The following is a 21,012-nucleotide window of genomic DNA, read 5'->3' as shown; positions in this document are numbered from 1 at the left end:
TTTCTTAGTTATCTACTTGGAACTTGAGACTCTTTTGACTACAGAACTTGAGTTTTGGCTTTTTTTTCTTTTCTCTTAAAAACTAGCATGAGGTTTGAAATATTTTATTTACTTAAGGACCAAGATTGGTTTTATTTTTTTTGCTTTATTATAGAAATTTCTTCAAAGGAAACATGAAAAAATATATATGATAAGATTTTTACAAAATATTTAGAAAAAAAAAGTTTAATTATCAGAACAGCTTGCTTTTGGAATTAGGCAAAATTACTATGTTGTATAGTAAGCTTTATTCAGATTCTTGAGTATTTGGAGTTTAATAGAAATCACAGTTAAAGAACTCTAGAGATACAATTTAGTCCAATTCCTTCATTTATAGATGATGAAATTGAAGCATAAAAAGGTTGAGTTGAGTCAAAGTTACTAGGTTTTCACAAAATGTTATTGCCTTACTATAATGATTAGATAAGACTTCTTTTGGAAAGGTTTTAGTGTTTTTTTAGTTTATCTTTCAAAAATTAAAGAGATGTCAGTGCTTGTCTTTTGGAGTATCATGTAGCAATTTTCCATAGAGTAGAATTACTTGAAGGTAAATAATAATTTCTTTGAAGAGTTAATCTGCTAATTTAATTTATTTTGATACTATTTGATATTATTTAGGAGAATAAAATCAGTGCATTGAGAAAAAAGAATTTGTTAGAATGTTTAGTTTTTCAAGTAATTGAATCATACATCTTTAGAGTTGGAAGAGACCTTTAAAAACATCTTGTCCATTCTTACATTTATAGCAAAGAAACCTGTAGAAAGGTTAAGTGAAATGTCCAAGGTCAGAAGTTAGTGTTTTCTTTTTTTCCCCTACTACAGCAATTTCAAAGTAATTTCCCTAGATTTCAAAATAATTTTTGTTTAATTTTTAAAACCTACTTTAAAATTTTTTTAGAAAATTCACATCTTTCCCAAATAATAATTTAAAAAAGCATTTAGTAAATAAATTTTAAAAGTAGTAAAATATTCTACAGGGTTGGGGGGTTGTTTGTTTTTTATTGAAAATATTAAGATGATTTATTTTAAAGTTTTTATTTTGAGTAAGTATCGAAGTAAGACTAGCACTATAGAATTCCTTTATTAGTGAAGTATTTTTTAATAGAATGTTGGAACAGCAGGTAATTTTCTCAATTGGATAGGAATATTCTGATGTTTTAAATCAGATCAGGACAGAAATTAGCCACACAACTCACATAATATAAGGTGAAACTATTAAATAGTCAGAGATTTTCTTAGTCACACAAATCACATAATATAAGATGAGACTATTAAGTAGTCACAGATTTTCTTTCTTTTTCTTTTTTAAAATAAAAGAATCATTTAAAAAAAAAAAAACCTACATCGAAGTGGGAGGTTTTCAGCTATATGCTTTTCTAGTCAAGATATCCTTGTTCAGAATATTTTTAGAATTTTTTTGCACTCATCTTTGGAACCAGTTTGTGAGAGTAAACAAAAATATGTTTCATTACTTTATAGTCATATCCCATCATTCTTTTCCTACCTCATGCAAGTAGTAGAATTCAATTTGCTCACTGTATAATTCACCAGACTTAGTACTAAATATTTTTTTGTCTGTTTATAAAAATCAACTCTATCCTAAAAGGTATGCAAATTTGCCAGTAGTGGGGATATTCTGCTTCTTGCCTTCTCTGCTCTGCTCCCACCAAAAAAAACCAAAAAACCATTGGCTCAGAGGGAAAGTAACATATAGTAGAAAGCTCATTGGATTTTGAGCATCTAGCTTTTAGTCCTGGCTGCGCTACTGATTCTATAATCTTGGGCAGATTTTATAATCTCACTGAATTTTAGTTTTTTTATCTGTAAAATAGACATTAAAAATAGGCTACACAGGGATGTTAGAAGGAAAGTGATTCGTCAACTGAACTGTACCATATATAAATATAAACTGTACTCTATGTAAATATAAACTACTATTTATTGAAGACAAAGACATTAATTTTTATACTTAAGCATGACATGTTTCTTTAAAAATTAGTCTTTTATTTTATGATCTATGTAGATCTGTACTTGAAATGAGAATGAGCTGAAATTTAGAGTAACTAACTTGAAATCTTTTCTTTAGGGACTGTGCAATTGATCCAACATGTGTCCTCTGCATGAACTGTTTCCAGAACAGTGTTCACAAAAATCATCGTTATAAGGTTTGGTTGAATTTTAAAATTTCTTTGGTTCTGACTTTTAAAGACTAAAGATTTAGAGTAAAATTTTGACATTGTTTTATATGTTTAATTGATTTTTTTTTATTATTAATATTTTTCTTTTTAACAAAAGTGTTAAGGTAATTTGGGAAGTATATATGTATTGACTTAGAAGAATTTTAGAGCTGGAAGGGATCTTAGACATTAGCTTGAGGAGGTAAAATTTTTCTTATGGATTTTTCATCTCTAAACAAAGTGATCAAAGAAATGTATTTCCTAAATCTTCCTGCAAGTCTTAAGATATTATAATTCAGATAAATAATACCCAGGACATAAAGAGGAATGAAGGAATTAGATCATCACTGACAAAGTAGTGGCATACTATTTGAGGCCCCCCGCTTGACTGTTAGGTGGTAAGACATAAAGTTAATGAGTAAAGCACTCCTTTGGATAGCATATTTTATATAACTTTCTAATTTCCTTTAAACAACAAAGATTCCAAATAGAAGGCTATACATATATAATATTTTTCTACCATCAGTCAGGAATGTTGGACTTAAAGAGTTCTGGAACATGTTTTTTTAATTGATAAAATGAGAAGCAGATTATTTCTAAGATCCCTTTTAATTCTCAATCAATGATAAAAAGCTGATGTTGAATATCCCCAGAATAGCTTTTTTTTTTTCTTCTGTCTCCTCTGTCCTTTATTACTTATCGATCTTGGGCAGAGCACTTTATCACTCTGTGACTTAGGTTTTGTTTTTTTGTTTTTTGTTTTTTTAATTTTTTATTTATTTTTTTATTTTTTTAACACATCTACTAAATGTGAGGGGGTTGGATCACTGACCTTTAAAGTTCCTTCCAATTCTAAATCTCCCATCTTATATTTCCTCTTGTTTTGTTTGTTCATTTGCTTTAGAGCTTTAATTAAGCAGGAACCAAATAGATAGGATTTTCCTCTCCTATATTCTATATTCTCCTTTTAGGCATTATAAGAAAACAAATTGATGAAAGGGACTTATTTAAAAATGCAGTAACCAGGATATTATATCTTGAAATATATATGTTTTTACAACCTCTTTTTAAAATTAATTTTATAATTATAATTTTTTTGACAGTACATATGCATAGGTAATTTTTTTTTTTATAACAACATTATCCCTTGTATTCATTTTTCCAAATTTTCCCCTCCCTCCCCTAGATGACAGGCAATACCATACATATTCCACCCCCCTTCCACCCCCCCAGGGCTGGGGTTCAGTGACTTGCCCAAGGTCACACAGCTAGGAAGTGTTAAGTGTCTGAAACCAGATTTGAACTTGGGTCCTCCTGAATTCAAGGCTGGTGCTCTATCCACTTCGCCACTTAGCTGCCCCAGTTGGTCATTTCTTACAGAACAATAATATTCCATGATATTCATATACCACGATGTATTCATCCATTCTCCAATTGATGGGCATCCACTCAGTTTCCAGTTTCTGGCCACTACAAAGAGGGCTGCCACAAACATTCTTGCACATACAGGTCCCTTTCCCTTCTTTAAGATCTCTTTGGGATATAACACTGCTAGATCAAAGGGTATACACAGTTTGATAACTTTTTGAGCATAGTTCCAAATCGTTCTCCAGAATGGCTGGATATATTCACAGTTCCACCAACAATGTATCAGTGCTCCAATTTTTTCATATCACCTTCAACATTGCACATTATCTTTCCCTGTCATTCTAGTCTATCTGACAGGTATGTAGTGGTATCTCAGAATTGTCTTAATTTGCATTTCTCTGATTAATAATGACTTGGAGCATCTTTTCATATGGCTAGAAATAGTTTCAATTTCTTCATCTGAGAATTGTCTGTTCATATCCTTTGACCATTTATCAATTGGAGAATGGCTTGATTTCTTAGAAATTAGAGTCAATTCTCTATATATTTTGGAAATGAGGTCTTTATCAGAACCTTTGACTGTAAAAATGAATTCCCAGTTTATTGCTTCCCTTCTAATCTTGTCTGTATTAGTTTTGTTTGTACAAAAACTTTTCAATTTGATATAATCAAAACTTTGTGTTTTGTGATCAATAATGATCTCTAGTTCTTCTTTGGTCATAAATTCCTTTCTCTTCCACAGGTCAGTCACAATTATTTTTAATTTAGAAATACACATAAAGACCATTATATTTGAAATATTTTTGTTGAATCATTTTGTTTATCCTTGTCTTTTAATATGTCTTAATATGTTTTGATAAAACTGCATTCTTATTTTTTTGTTTAGATGCATACTTCTACTGGAGGAGGGTTTTGTGACTGTGGAGACACAGAAGCATGGAAAACCGGCCCATTTTGTACAAACCATGAACCTAGGACAGTAAGGTCTAATGAGGTAAGATTACTATTTAAAATACAATCATGTGCATTTCAACAATGAAATGATTCTGTCCAGTTCCAGTGATCTTGTATTGAAGAGAGCCATCTACCCCTAGAGAGAGGACTATGGAAACTGAGGGTGGATGGCAACATAGCATTTTCACTCTTTTTGTTGTATTTTGCTTGATTTTATTTTCTTTCTCATTTCTTTTCTTTTTTTATCTGATTTTTCCTGTGCAGCAAGATAGTTGTATAAATATGTATGCATATATTAGATTTAACACATATTTTTACCATGTTTAACATATATTGGATTACTTGCCATATAAGGGAAGGGGAAGGGAGACAGGAGAAGAGAAATTGGAAAACAAGGTTTTTCAAGGGTCAGTGTTGAACAATCAAACTTGCATGCTTTGAAAATAAAAAAAAACTTCAATTAAAAAAAAAATAAAATAGAATCATATCCAAGTCTAAGTTGGGTGGAGATTTGGCTAAAAAATTTATTTTCAGGGTCATATATTTATAGCTAGAAAGGATCAGTTATTTAATTCCCCCTTTTTTAAGTGAAAAAAACTGGGCCCAGAGTGGTTCAATGACAGTTTAAACTCAGTAACTCAGGTAAGACTGAGCTTAACTCTTCTTGGCTCCAAATTCAGCACTTTATCTATTTCTTTCAGGTGCCATTGACTTTCATGAGGCACACAGGCTTTTTGTTTCTAATTGAATTCAATGAAAATGCCATTTCTAGGAATTACTATTTTAAATCTAGAGAATTATTAGAAATGAAGTAGAAATGATGAATCTATATGGTAGTAGACTACTTTATTTGGAGCTGGGCAAACCTCTACTGAGAGGGAGGAAGAAGCAAATGATGTAAGAGACTTGAGAATAGAAAAGATTTGGATCAACATCTTTTTTCTTTTTCTTTATTCTCTTTTTGACAATGTCATTCACTTCCACAATTATAGATATTACTTCTGTATTAATGATTAACAAATCTCTTTCTATTCTTAATGTCATTTCTGGACTTCAGACTCTTTTCTCTACTTAGAAATGGATATCCACATGTTAATACCCCCTCAAATATTCAAATCTCCTAATTTATCAACCCCCTTAGTTTCTATTAGCTATATTTTCACTGCACTTTAGTAATACACAGAGATGGTCATACCCATGATCTTATTGTTACTCATAAGTGTTCTACTTCTTTGATTGGGAACTCTTAAAATTACACTGATCAAAGTCTCCCCTATCTTAAAAAAATGCACTGGACCCTACCATCTTTTCAAGGAGATCCTTCTTTCCCCTCTTTTCTAGCCAGATCCCTAGAAAATGTTCTCTATATTCATTGTCTCTACTTCCTCCCCTTTCCTTTCTTAGCTCTCTATAATTTGACTTCCATCCTCATCATTAATTAAAATTTCTTCCTGAAAAATTACTGGAAAGCTCTCTTTTTTAAAAAGCGTACTTTTATTGATATCTTTTGTTTTTATATCACCTAAACTTCCTTTTCTACCTTCTGTGGAGGTAATGTTCTCTTTAGTTTGGTTTTCCTGGGGCCCGGTTAGCTTTCTTAGAGGCCTCTCTCTCTCCTTGGTTCTGAGAGCTTGAGTTCCTGCCTCCTTCTCTGCCCTCTGAATCTTTCCTAATCCAAAGATTTGTGCTTCAGCCTCCAGCCACCAAAAAGGTGGACAATGGAATGAATCTGTCTCAGGCTCCGAGAGCTTCTAATGTGCTTGTCTTTTTTGGCCCTGAGAGCTTCTAGCTTATATGCTCTACATATAAGTATGAGAGTATAAACGAATCATTATATCACTAGGAAACCATTATTTGTTGTAGGATTAAATCAGTGCTAAACTAAATTTAACCATTGTCTTCTCAATTCTACTTAGTAACTTGTTTCAAGTTCTGGCCCATAATACATAGAGCCATGCTATCTAACTCAAGAATTTTTTTAAAAAGGAAAAAGAAGCAAAAAAACCAATCAGCATAACTGACCAATACATTGAAAACAATCTGAAAATATATGTAGTTTCCCATACTTTGAACCTCGTACTTCTGCAAAAGAGTAGATAGTGGTGGTGTGTTTTTTCTTATATCTCTTCTTTGGGACCATGCTTTTTCTTTGTACTTCAGGTTGTTTAGTGGTTGTTCTTTTTGTTTACATTGACTACAACAATGTATTTAAGACATCTGGGTGGTACAGTGAATATACTGTCAGGTCTGGAATCAGGAAGACTTAACTTCTTAAGTTTAAAATCCACTTCAGACACTTTACCAGTGTGTGACCCTAGGCAAAATGTTTTCCTCCTCTATGAAATTAGTTGAAGAAGAAAATGGCAAACTGCTCCAATGTCTTTGCTAAGGAAACCCCAAATAGAGTCACAAAGCATAAAATATGACTGAAACCACTAAGAAACAACAACAGAGTCATTGTATATATTATTTTCTTTACTCTGCTTCTATATCAGTTCATATAAGTCTTCCCATGTCTTAATGTCTTTCTCATATTTATGGTTTCTTACAGCACAGTAATATTCCTTTATGTTCATATATCATAATATCACATTGCTATAAACATTTTGATATTTTGGGGGACTTTCTTTTTATTAATGATCCCCTTAGCATATATGCCTAAGTAGTAGATTCTCTGAGTTAATAGGTATAGACATTTTATTAACTGCCAACGTTACCACTGATTTCTTTTTTCTTTTCTTTTTTTTTTTTTTTTTTTTTTATTCATTTTTCCAAATTATCCCCTCCCTCCCTCCACTCCCTCCCCCCGATGGCAGGTAATCCCATATATTTTACATGTGTTACAGTATAACCTAGATACAATATATGTGTGTAAATACCATTTTCTTGTTGCACATTCATTATTAGCTTCCAAAGGTATAAGTAACCTGGGTAGATAGACAGTAGTGCTAACAATTTACATTCGCTTCCCACCACTGATTTCTTAATTGCTAAATTTAATAGTTCTTTCTCAATTTATATTCTTCTCAATTTCTGAAGCAGTTGACAATGTCCTTTCCTTCTGGTTGCTCTCTTCATTTTGAGTTTATGTGACATTCTTCTCTCTGGTCTTTTCTACCTATCTTGTCATTCTTTCTCAGTTTTCTTTGTTGGTCCATCATTCCTATTATATCTTCTATATATGTGTCCTAAGACTCTGCCCTCAGCCCTTTTCTCTCTCTCTCCATCTAGGAGCCAATTATATATAGGAGCCAATTAATTTTTTAATGCTCTGTTAAGTATTTTAGGACAATTAATTTCCTTTGGCATCCTGTGCATTTTATTTTATCCCTGTGAAAACATTTTTCTGAGAAGGTATCTACAAGTTTCATTTGATAGCCAAAAGGACCCATGGGGAAAAAAAAAAATATATATATATATATATATATTTAAGAACCCCAGCATATGCTTTTTGTACCTTCATCAGGTCCCATAGTTATAATTGTCATCTCTGTGCAGATGTTTCCCAAATTGATATATCTAGCCCTAGTCTAGTTCCTGAGGTAATCCAACAACCCTTTAAAAACATATCCCTCAAATCTGTTCTGTTCTTTCTAACTTTCATGGCTACAACTCATTATAGGCTATCATCATGTTTTTTCTTGGACTTTGTCAAAATGTCTTGATTAGTATTTCAGCCTCAATGGTCCACCAATCCAGTCCATCTTCCCCACAACTAATGAAGTGATTTCCCAAAGTGCATGTCAGGCTAAATTTACCTACCCCTTGGGTCCCAATTGTTTTTAGTATCAAATATGATTTTCTCTATTCTTCTTTCAAGGCCCTTTACAGTCTGACTCCAACCATATTATCCCATTCCCATACTCTGAAATTTAGCCTAATTGATTCACACGTGGCAACCCATCTTCTTTTTCTTTGGCAGGTTGCTCCCCATGTCTGTCTGTCTATCTATCTATATTATATCTATATCTATATATTTGTATATATTTCCTCTTTAGCTCTGCCTTTTAGAATCCCTTGGTTCCTTCAAAATTTGGCTCAAACACCACTTTCTACATGACTCCTTGATCTTTTAAGCTATTTATGGCCTCCTCCAAGCATTTACCTTGCATTTAATTTTTAAATATTTTGTTTTTACTTATGTACAGTCTTGTATCTTTCCCCAACACCAGTAGAATGTAAGTTGTTTGCCTGCAAGAACCATTTCATCTTTTGTCTTTATATTCTCAATGCCTGACACATAGTAGGCACTTAGTAAATACTTGTTGATTAATTGATTGCCTCTTCAGGAAAGGACAATTGTCTTTAAATGCTGAGAAAAGAATAAAAATTAAAAGATCACAGAGAATTTGGTGAGAGAACAGTTGACTTAGTAAGTAAATTGGTGGGTGAACAGTTAGCATGGTGACTATGCCCAAATAAAATTAATTAGTGTCACATATAATTAGGTTAAAATTCAGTACTTAGTGGCAGGTGAGCATGCTGGATTTTAAAACATCCGTTGTCTTCATTTATGGAAGTTGTATATGTTCAGAAGAGAAAGTGGCAGAAAATGCTGACTCTATGGGAATTCTTCTTTGTTTTCTATCCTTTATTATTTTAATTCTCAACCAAAAGTGTTTTAAGCAAAACAGTCCTAATTGTAATCTAGTGGACTCAGTTTGAAAATGATATAATTCCATCATTTTAAAATGTTTAAAATGAGTAATCTTTTTTCTCCTCCATTGTATACATATTAGTAATAATATTTCTTACATCCCTTTTTGCAGAGTTCAGGTTGTCCTTTGAGTGAAGAGGTAATTGGCCAAGCCAAGAAGATATTCCCTACAGTGATAAAATACATGGTAGACATGACTGTTTGGGAAGAGGAAAAAGACCTGCCTACTCAACTCCAGATTAGGTATAAAATGTTATCATTATCTTCTATGAACTAATGGGAACCTTTTTTTCTTCCTAGTTACTTGCTTTTTGGCTTTTGACATAGCAGTTATTTCTGGATAGCTTTCTCCTTCTACCTTTTTCTTTAATTTAAAACCATATTTGATTAGATCAGCAAATCTCCTAGCGCGGAGATTCTCCATCCCTAGTTCAGTACCCAAAGAATATTTATTAAGTACTAAGTATGTGCCAGGCAATGTGATAAAATACTGAGCATAAAAAGAAAGGCAAAAACAGACTTTGTCATCAAAGAGTATTGGAAGTACAATAGATAAACCATAAAAAAGATTGGGAGAAAGGAGAGGGAAGGGCAAGGCACCTAGGGAAGAGGATGAAAAAAGCATAGAGATTGGAATCAAGAATGGGTTACAGCATTTCTGGCTTTTTTCCTGAAATAATAATCTGAGTAATCACCATTTGGGAGAAACAGGTCTCAGATGTATTTCCTGCCCTTATACAGCTTACAGAGACCATTAAGTGAATTAGAACACACATATCAATATCTAAATGCAAGGTAGGAAAAAAAAGTGCAGTAAGAGAAACAAAAAATATTCTAGTTAGAGAAAGAAGCAATTACTCCCACTTGGGAGGGGGGATAAGGTTTTCATTTCTCTCCTGCTGAGATATCTGCCTGAGCAGAGGCAAGATGTTCAGCTTCCTCTTACCTATTATAGCAAAAATCTGAAATTCACACCAGACCAAATGATGTTCAGGGAATCCAGTGAGTATTATAATTGATTTCTTCCATCCCAGAACTGCACAAAACTCAGCTAATAGCCAATTATTGATTGGGACCAGGAAAAGGTTAACAATAGAAATAAACAAGGTAGTAACCTCCTCAGTAGAAGCAGAAAGGGACTGGAGACATTTGAGAGCCTGAAAGAAGATCACAAAAATGGAGTGCTCCCACAAGAAAGCCCCAGGAGGATTATAAAATAATGAGGCCCATGGAAACATCAAAAGTAGTGACAAGGCTGGGTATATAAATGATATACAAAAGCTTCTTAGACCAGGGCATTCCAGTGCTATCAGGTCCCTAGCACCCTGTCTTGAGATACCAAAGAGAACCCTAAAAATCCTGTGCTCTGAACTTTAAGGGGACCCAATAACATCTGGAGGAGATTAATACAAGAACCCTAGTTAACTATGATAAAATCAAGCATGGCAGACTACTTCACCCAAAAGCACATCAGGAATTGGAGTAAACCAAAAAAAAAAAATTTATCAGTATCAAAATTTTTGCAACTCTAGAGATCCTTAAGAATACAACTCTAGCAATTTCAGGCAGACTAAAAGGAAAAAAAACAGATTTTCCAAAAAGATTACAGAAATGCTTCAAAGAAATGAAGTAAAAATAAGATAACAAGCTTTAGAGCAAACAATTAGAAGGAGAAAAATTAGTTTTGAAGAGAAAATGGTAAATGGATTTGTTGAAAATTAGAATAAAAAGAAATCACTGCCTTCATAAGACATCATGAAATACTAAAACAAAATTGAAAAAATAGAGGAAAATGTAATCTATCTGCTATCAAAAACAATTGACCTGTAAAATAAGTCAATTAGCGATATTTTAAGAATTACTGCACTTCTTGAAAACTGTCATGAATAAAAGGCTAGACACTATATTTCAAGAAAAACATATTTCAACATTGTCCAAAACTGTTAGAACCAGAAGGCAGGATGAAGATAGAAAGAATCCATTGTTCACTGAAAGAAACTCTCAAAGGAAAAGTCCCATGAATGTCAGAGTCAAAATTTAGTGCTCCTACATCAAAGGAAAATAAAAGCATCTAAAAAGAACCAGTTCAAATATCAAAGAATCACAGTCACCTAAGATCTGTCAGTTTCTACTACAAACAAGAGAAGATCTTGGTCTGCAGCATTCCAGAAGGATAAAGAGATAAGTTTACAATCACAAACAACTTTCTCTGAAAATCTGAAGCAAAATTATACAAGAAAAAGTATTAGTAAACTGTCAAACATTTTTGATTAAGAGATCAGAGCTAAGGAGAAACTTTAAAATATAAACACAAGAGACCATAAACTTAATAAAGTTTATTTATTTGAGTAATTGTAAAGAGCTTTATGATAAGATAATAATGGCCATAATAATAATTAACATTTAATTGCTCTTTAAGGCTGTATGAGATAGATACTATTTATTATGCCCATTTTACGATGAAGAAACTAAGATTGAGAGAAGTTAAGTGACTTGCTCATGGTTATATAGCTATTATCTGTTGGAGGCAACATTGTAGCTCAAGTTTCCTGGTTCCAAATGGAGCAAGCACTCTTTATAATACACTAGCTGTGTCAAGCTCAAATAGAAATATCTCTGAGGGTTATATATTGACTTAGAAAACCATAATTTAGCATTATTTATGTTGTATTGTGTTTTTATTTATTTTGTCAAACATTTCTCAATTATATTTAATCTGGTTCAACTATGCTGGGAGTTTTGCTAGCCACAAGTTTGACATCTCTGCCCTACACTAGCTAGATGCCTATGATATAGAGCTAACATTCCAGTGAGGGAGAAGAAATACGTGGTTTTTTGTTTGTTTATTTTAAGAGGAGGAAGACAAGGGAGGATAAAATAAATTTACTAGTTAGTATAGAATGGAGGAAGAAGGGCTTGTTGATGCTGATAATTGGGGTAAGAAAAGTATATAGAGGTATCAGATTAACTTCCGTCATATGAAGGAGACAAAGGAGGGTTGAACCCATTTGCCTAATAAACAGTGTATAAATGCAGCAAACTATGGGCAAACAAGTAAAAATGGGTTTGGAGGGGATGCTTAAGAGAGAGAATAATAACTATAAAAAATAGCTGGAAACATAAATGAATAAAGAGATAGTTTCAGAGAATTTGGGGCAGTATGTGCTGCAGCAGAGTAAAACAGCAGAATTAGGAGAACAATTTTACAAGGACAACAATATTGTAAAGAAAAATAATTCTCTGATCTGCATAATAATGAGCTGTGTTATCTAGAGCATTTGTGAGGAAGTATGTTATCCTCCTGATAGAGAGATGATGTACTCAGGATGTAAAAAGAGACATGCATTTTGGGACACAACCACTTGTCCTTTTTTTCTCGATGATGCTTATTTGTTACAGGGTTTGGCTTTTTAATTGGTAGGGAGGAAGTAATACTGATACCTGAAAAAAGGGTCATTGAAACACTTTTGAAATGTACAGAAGGAAACAAAAACAAGAGAGATTTAAAAGTAATGCAGGGATTTTAAATATTTCATCAAAGAAGTGAAGGCTTCAAGTCTTAATATAGCCTTCTAAACCTTGTCTATTCTTGGTTTATAAATTTTCAAGTTGCAGTGGGATGAGAATGGAGAGGAATGTGAGAAAGTAATAATATTGGTAGAACTACAGTGATAATGAGATGTTTTCATTTAAAAGAACAACTATTTGTAAAGTAATAGAAACTACTTGTTAGACAATCTAAATGGATTAATAAAAGCAAAAAGAATAAAGGATACAAATACCTAATGTAAGATAGGTGAAAATGTCACTTACTTAGCATTTATAACTTGATCCCCCACTTACCTTTCCAGCATTGTCATATATTCCTGTATATTCTTCCTATAGTCTGTACATCCAGCCAAATTGGCCTTCTTACTGTTCCTCACATATAACATCCTCTTATCTTTTCTTTTGTTCTCACTGTTCCCCAGGCCTTGAATGACTTCTTTTCTTCCCTTTCTTAGAAATCCTTTCCAAGCTTCTGCTCAAGTACCACTTTCTAAATGAAGCCTTTCTTTATATCCCTCAGCTGTTGGTGTTATCTGTCCTCAAACTATCTTATCTTTATTTTGTATACATCCTTTATATAGTTCTATATGTATATTGTTTTCTTCAGTAGAAGGTGAACTTCTCAAGGGCAGGAACCATTTCATTTTTGTTTTTATATTTTTAGTACCCAGCATAATATCTGACATAATATTTTTAGAATCCAGATGTAGGGCTGGAAGGGACCTCAGAGACAATTAATTCCAAATCCCTCGTTTACAGATGAAGAACCTGAAGGCCCATTTAAATTAAATGACTTTCTCAATATTTCACAGCTAGTAGACAACAGAGGTGGGGTTTGAACCTAGATTCTCTAACTTCAGGTACAGTGTTCTTTATTGTTTCTTTGTTGTACAGTGTCTTTATTGTACAGTGTTCTTCACATTGCCATCCCATAGTCGACATTTAATAAATACTAGTTTATTGGTTGACTTAAATAAAAAGATTTATGAGGATAATATACTTTTATTAAAGTAATCTTAACTGTAAATAATCAAATTTTCTTGTATTTATTTGTACATACATATGCCTAGAGTATTTTTCATGTTTTCCTTTGATTATCTGATTATGTTAATTTTTTTTTTATTAGGGAGAAAACTGAAAGATATTATTGTGTCCTTTTCAATGATGAACACCATTCTTATGACCATGTTATATATAGCCTACAGAAAGCTCTTAAATGCGAACTTACAGAAGCTCAGTTGCATACCACTGCCATAGACAAAGAGGTTAGTGAAATGTTAGTCTGTTGCAATTAAATCGCCCTGTGTGTTAGCCAGAAGTCAATCCAATAGATATTTATTTAGCATTTACTAGCTTTATCATCCTTTCAATTTAATCTTATAAATAATATTAACTCTCTTAGAATAAAGAAATATAAGAAAAACTTCACCAAATATTGAGTTCTTTTGAATTTTCTGAGGTTTTGAATAATCTCATTTGAAGTCTTTTAAAATATTATTTTGATAATTAAAATGAATGTAACATTCAAGATTATATCTGTAGCAGATTTTAATATAATGGAAAAACAAATAAAATAAACTTGCTATTGCTGTTTTGCTTTAGGTTTTTTTTTTTTTTGTCTATGAAGTTCTTTAATTTTTGTTACCTAGTACTAATTTTGATTAATTTCAATAAATTAATATAGTAATTCTATTCAATATTAAGCATTCATTTTTTACTGTATATTCTTTTCACTAAATTCTAAGGGAGTTAAAAAGACAGTAGATGACATAGTCCTGCTTTTGAGCTATTTCTAATCTGATTGGAGAAACATATACATGAAAGATTTCAATTTTTCTCATTATTCTCTACCAAAGGCATTTTAAACTAGAATGTTTAACATTTTTCCTCTTGTATTTCTGTTATGCCTGTGGAAGTAGTAAACAAAAGAATCAAAAAGCAATCCATAGAAAGAAAGCGAAGCAGCAAGGATTATTAAAACAGACAAGATGTTAAATATAATCAGCTTTTGAGTAATAGTTGAACATATTGTATTTTACATAGTTGATAGCAATCAAATTTCTTACTAACTTTTTAATATATGTTTTAAAGTCTTGTAGATATGGATAATATAGATGATATAAATTATTTCTTTTTATGTTATGTTTATTTATGCTGAAATACAATTAACTTTTCCTATAGGTATGCTATCAAATTACTTTTAAAAAGAATGTAAATACTAAGGGACAGCATTGTCTTCTTTGAATGTTTATTATAAAATTTATGTAATTCTTTCAGAACCTTTAAGTATTATATGAATATTTTATCATTCTTAATTTTTATGATTTTACCTCCCAGATGGATCTGAATGCAGAAGGGCTATATCTAATTGTTTAAAAGCATTTAAACTCTTTTAATGACTGACTCTATCTTATAGGCAAGTGGTTGCTTTATATTAAGCTCTGGTCTACAGAGTAGAATGTGGTAACTAATTTAGTTCTAGGTGGGGTGCTGCTACACTTCAGTGACTTTTTATGGCTTCAAGTCTGTAAAGTTCAGGGAAATCTGGGCTCACTACTTAAATTCTTAGACAGACTTAAAACAGAGTCTATTATTTTCATAAAAGACACCACAAACTTAGATAAGGTGCAGTTGATAACTTATTAACATTCTGAAGCCATAGGGTTAGAAAACTTTGGGTTATATAGCTACCAGCCTTCACTTTTCCTTTTCTCAATTCTCAGCATGGTAGAGACAGATTCATTTTTGGTCTAGGCTTCAGCAAGCAAGTTATAATAATTCATAATTTGTTAGATCTTTAGTACCAGTGCACCTTAGTGTTGATGTCATTCTGTTACTTAATAACTCTCCAAATTTTGTTTATAATTAGGGTCGTCGGGCTGTTAAACTAGGACCTAATGTTCATTGTCGAGAAGCAAAGGAAAATATCAAGGTAACTGCTTTTAGAAAGATTCAAACATGCAAAGAGAATGAAGGGGCAGCTAGAGTGGCACAGTGGATAGAGGACTAGTCCTGAAGTCAGGAGGACCTGAGTTGAAATCTGACCTCGCACACTTAACACATCCAACTGTGTGACCTTGGGCAAGTCACTTAACCCCAATTGCCTCAACAAGAAAGAAAGGAAGGAAGGAAGGGAGGGAAGGAGGGAGGGAGGGAGGAAAAATGAGAGAGTTGTGTTGATAGAAGGGAAATTGAGAGTTGGGACAAAGAAGAGGTAGTATAGGAGGTAGTATAACATGCCACAAAATAAAGTTGGTCATACAAGCTAAGTCAAATTAATATGATCACTTCCTTCCTGGAGCTTGATGGCTCACTGTTTTCCCTACTTTCAATAATCTTCATGAACAGAAAATTGACATTAAAAGAAAGGAGCTCAGTAAAGGTGAAAGGCACTTGAGATAAATTTTAGATGAATTCCACAAATTATAAGATTCTTCTGTTTAAATTAAAGTCTAAAGACAGTTAAGCTCAGTTTTGAGTTATGCCATAGATTTTCCTAACAATCTATTCTTTGTTTTTGGTCATTATTTCCTGTATTTCTAGTTTCATTCAGAAAATGTTTCTCAGCATCCACTTCATGTAGAGGTTCTACATGCTGATGTTATGGCTCATCAGAAATTTGCTTTGCGTCTTGGCACTTGGTTAAACAAGCTTATGAGTTATTCAAGTAAGCATATATATTCCTTTATATTTTTAATAAACATTCTTTTCTTGCCCATGGTTTTAAAAATCTCATCGAATAAACTGTTTTTGAAATTAAGGTGATCATATTGATCTATTTCCTTCTTTGTTAAGCTTTTGATATATTTTTGTATTTTTAATGGATTCTTGTTTTCTTAATTGGCTCTTAATCACTTAAAATAACACAGCCAGCCAATGTTTGACTATTAGTCTGAACTAGTAATTATTATAATATTCAAAGACAAGCTGGTCTTTATGTTTTTAGAGGATTGAGAAAAGTGTGAATGTTTACATTGATTTTTCTTTCCCAGGTGATTTTCGACAGATCTTCTGCCAGGCCTGCCTTCAACAAGATGCTCCTGATGATCCCTGCCACATAAGTAGGCTAATGCTGTGGGATGCAAAACTTTATAAAGGTCAATAAATCTTTTGACTTTGAAGAATAGCTATAATCCATTTTAACAAGTATTTCTCTCCGTGCTAAATTAAGTGACTTTGTTTTTTAAGATAAAGAGATTATTTAGTCATTTGTTAGTGGAAGGAGGTTTTTTTTGGACCATGCTCAGTTTTCAAGCTTATATTTATCTGAACTCAATTTCTCTTTAGCTCCTCTGTTATATATAATATGTATTCATATGGTAGTGCCAGCACTATTAGATATTATTTAAGTTTCTCTTGAAAAATCTTAATGAGGAAGGAAAAAATAAAGGAAAAGATAGAAGGAAAGGAGAATAATGGTAATAAAGTTAGAAAAAATAGAAGGGTCTATTCAAGTAAGCATATTCTTTCCCATATTTTTAATAAATCCACTTTTGTTGTATTACTATGAAATAATAGGAAAGACTAAGTGAGGACATTAATACAAATTGAAGCGAAGTTATAGAAATGCTGGTATATGGAGAAAAGAAAAGTTGCATTTAAGAGGCAGCTAGGTGGCTCAGTGGATAGAGCACCAGTCCTGAAGTCAGGAGGACCTGTGTTCAAATCTGATCTCAGACACTTAACCCTTTCTAGCTGTGTGACTCTGAGCAAGTCACTTAACTCCATTTGCCTCAGCAGAAAAAGAAAAGTTGCATTTTTGGCTTTATATTGACAATACTGAATTAATATTTTGGTGAATTTTGAGGTCTTAATAAACATGTTCATTATTTTTAAAATATCCTGGAAATTTTTCTTTGCTTCTATCCTAATAAAATGTTATTTTTCACAGGTGCACGGAAAATACTTCATGAATTGATCTTCAGTAGTTTTTTCATGGAAATAGAATATAAAAAACTCTTTGCTATGGAATTTGTGAAGGTAATTCTCTATTATTTATGTCCGTGTGAAAATATTAGTCTATGACTATCAATATGATGATTTTTTGTTAGTAAAAAAATAAAAATAGAAGTTTGGTGCTTCTGAAAAGTTTGATTTTTATATTTATTCTTAGTGTTTTCTTTCAGCACCTGATAGTTTCATAGTTTCCTGTAGAGAACACAAACCATGCAAAAGGAGGACATATTATCCCATTTGTATAAATATTCATTCTGCTTAGTCTCTTCCTCTTTATGTTCATTAATGTATTGAGGCAGAAAATGAGTTAAAGAATGGTTTCAGTTTAAGAAGAGGGAAAGTTATCTAGCTGAGAAACAGCAATCAAATAAGGTACTAGAAGTATACTTGTATTTTTAAGGATAAAATGAAAAGTCAAGTTTTAACTTATATCCTACACTATTATGCTCTGATAGGTATGTTTTTATTGGTGTGGTTATTTCTTCCACTGATAGTTTTTTGTTTCCTCTTTCCATTCTTAAATCATCCACAAAGGATTTTTTACCCTTTTTATTTCTTGCATTATTACTTATTTTTTCACATGTTTATAACTTGTTTTTTCAACTAGATTTTGAGCTTCTTAAGGTCAGGGATTGGGTCTTACATTCCTTGTACCCTCCATAATGTTTTACACATAGTAGGTGCTCAATAACTGTTAGTTGGTTCTATTTTGATATTTAAGCAGTTCTGAGAGACCGCAGATTGGCTCAAGAAAAAAGTCAGTCTGATGTTGGAAGATGAAGGTAGAATTGAAGATTGTGGTAGACAGGTATAGGGAATATGATGAAGTAAACCAGAATTACAAGTTGAAATTCTTACAAGAAGAATGAACTTATAATGAACCAGTCCATAACATGATCTATCATTGAGAATAAACTAGGATCTTTTGGGATACATCCTTGGATTTTGAGATTGATAGATAGCAAGAAAGGCAGTCATGTTTTCCTAAAGCATATTCTTTTTTGCCATTATCAAGCAGAATATTGAATACAATTATGACAAGTATAGTTTTTAGTTGAAGACTTATCTCCTCTAGAGGTGATATTGTTTGGCTCTAATACCAAGGCTACGTCTTATAAATGAGAATTTAAAAAATGATAGTCCTCAAGTTCTGAGTCAATTTATGTAAAGATACTACTTAGAGATTTGACCCCAAGAAGCTAGGTACATAAAAGTGCCTTTCCCTAGAGTAATAGATTGAGTTTGTAAGGTATAAAGGGATGTTTTCTATCTTATATCTGCCTCTCCTATCTTCTTGCTTTCAAATGAGAGCCATTTTGAATATGAAGCCACAATCTGAATAATGTCTAACGTATACATGGTGCATTACTTCCAGTCATCAATTCTAGAGCCATCTGTTCTCAGTGAAGATATTCTTCATTTCAGGAAATTCGCTTTAAAAATTTTTTTAACTTGACACTCAGCAAATATGAAAAGGACATTTCTTGTTTTCTTCTGAGTATTTCCTCAAATCCTAGAGGGATAAGGAGGATTCTATCCAATCCTAGTTCTTTGAAGCTGCCTCTGGCCTATTTTATAGTTTTCAGATTTGTTGCTTTGGTCATTGAACTAATATTGATACATCTTTTTCAGGTCCTTACAAAATGTTATTAATCAGTATAATATTTCTAGTAAATAGAGATTATGTTTAGTTTAGCTTTATAGATAAAGAACTTTAGGGCACATAAAGGGGATAGGCCTGGGGATAGAATTCAAATTTCTTGATATTTCTAATATTGTTGTCCCTGTACATTACTTAAATCCATGGATTTGAAAAGTTTCTAATAATAGTTTGTAATTAAGATTCTCTAAAAATCTTTCAGTTTTATAAACCACTGCAGAAAGACTACATCAGTGATGATCATGATAGAAGTCTCTCTGTGACTGCATTATCAGTTCAGATGTTTACTGTCCCAACTTTGGTATGTACAGGTTACTGTTTTGTTCCTATTCTTTGTTGTTCAGATTACTTTTAATTATTTTCATATTTCTTATTTATGTTTTCTTAATTATTAAGAAAGTTAAAGCAATCAATAAAATTGCTACTCAATACTTGCCACCAAAACTACATAAAGATTTCAGTACAAAGTTTCCTGAAAATAGATGTTGAGGGAGTCTGTCAGAATCCACATAGCCATTTTGGGCCCATGTAGTTAAATAAAATGTGCTTTCTAAATGAGGGAAAGTGCATGTGTGGGTATGTAAAATTTATTTTTGTTAAATATTCTTTGTTGAACATTTTTTTGTTTTGTTTTGGAGTAAGAAGTCAAGATAAGAGGGAGACTTGCTGAAGATTTCCATTTGTTTAAGATTATAGTACCTAGTCCCTGAGAATAGAGAGCTCTGTTTTCTTTGCTGTCTTTTGAGGGATTACTTCTGTTCTTTCTATGTATTTTCAGTGGACTGGATAATAGTTTGAGGGAGCAGGACAGGAAACGTGATATAGTGGAAAGAATGTTGGATCTGAAGTTAATGGACCTGAATTCAAAAACCAGTTTTCTTTACTTGAGAAAGTCACTTAACTTTTGGGTTTCAGAGGGATTCAGATGATTTCTACTTTCTCCTGCTTTTAAATCTTAATTCTACAATTATAAGCAAGAGTTGTAATTCTTAAGCAGATGCTAATATAGTCAAATTTGAAAGATATGTCTGTTATCTATACTGTTCCTTACATGAACACTGATAATGAATATATATCCTGGTTCTCTTTTTGTTCCTTCTATAATGGGTTTTATGGTAGAGAATCTTACACTTGATAAGGTTGAAGATTTGTAGATTGAGTGCAGACTTTGTTTTCTAAAATTTGCTGAATAAATAATTGATGTACATATGAAGCCTTGATATTAAAGTCAGTATTATTGAAATACTGTATAGGCTCGTCATCTCATTGAAGAGCAGAATGTTATCTCTGTCATTACTGAAACACTGCTAGAAGTTTTACCAGAATACTTGGACAAGAACAACAAATTCAACTTCCAGGGTTACAGCCAGGACAAATTGGGAAGGGTATATGCAGTTATTTGTGACCTCAAGTAAGTTGATTTTGGGAAATGGTGTGGGTTATCTTTTAAGTAGTGTGTGTTCTTACTTTATTTTTCCCTTTTGAGATAAGCCATGACTATATTTTGTTATAAAGGATTTTGTTTGCAGAAGAGTAAGAAATAAAGGATTGCTGTGAATCCATGCCCATGTTTATCTAATTGGATTAATTTTGCCTTGTCAAAACCTACTTTCATTGTGCCTAAACCTCAGGTTGGATAGTAGGGAGAAATT

At 32.3% G+C, this 21,012-nt stretch overlaps 1 protein-coding gene across 2 annotated transcripts in view; it reads left to right on the top strand.

The window, feature by feature from the left end:
• UBR1 (ubiquitin protein ligase E3 component n-recognin 1) overlaps nucleotides 1–21,012 on the top strand; it is a 137,360-nt gene that overhangs the window by 22,035 nt on the left and 94,313 nt on the right. For both annotated transcript variants that reach the window (XM_074289406.1, XM_074289407.1), the window contains exons 3-12: nucleotides 2,126–2,204; nucleotides 4,471–4,578; nucleotides 9,308–9,438; nucleotides 13,871–14,009; nucleotides 15,614–15,676; nucleotides 16,288–16,411; nucleotides 16,737–16,841; nucleotides 17,636–17,724; nucleotides 19,563–19,661; nucleotides 20,614–20,771. In XM_074289406.1, the coding sequence (XP_074145507.1) occupies nucleotides 2,126–2,204; nucleotides 4,471–4,578; nucleotides 9,308–9,438; nucleotides 13,871–14,009; nucleotides 15,614–15,676; nucleotides 16,288–16,411; nucleotides 16,737–16,841; nucleotides 17,636–17,724; nucleotides 19,563–19,661; nucleotides 20,614–20,771 (1,095 nt within the window). The remainder of the gene's footprint in view (nucleotides 1–2,125; nucleotides 2,205–4,470; nucleotides 4,579–9,307; nucleotides 9,439–13,870; nucleotides 14,010–15,613; nucleotides 15,677–16,287; nucleotides 16,412–16,736; nucleotides 16,842–17,635; nucleotides 17,725–19,562; nucleotides 19,662–20,613; nucleotides 20,772–21,012) is intronic.

The sequence above is a fragment of the Sminthopsis crassicaudata genome, chromosome 2 (assembly GCF_048593235.1).
Source record: "Sminthopsis crassicaudata isolate SCR6 chromosome 2, ASM4859323v1, whole genome shotgun sequence".
NCBI classification, from domain to species: Eukaryota; Metazoa; Chordata; class Mammalia; order Dasyuromorphia; family Dasyuridae; genus Sminthopsis; species Sminthopsis crassicaudata.
The sequence above is the reverse complement of the archived record's forward strand: the minus strand, read 5'-3'. Positions and strand labels throughout refer to the sequence as shown.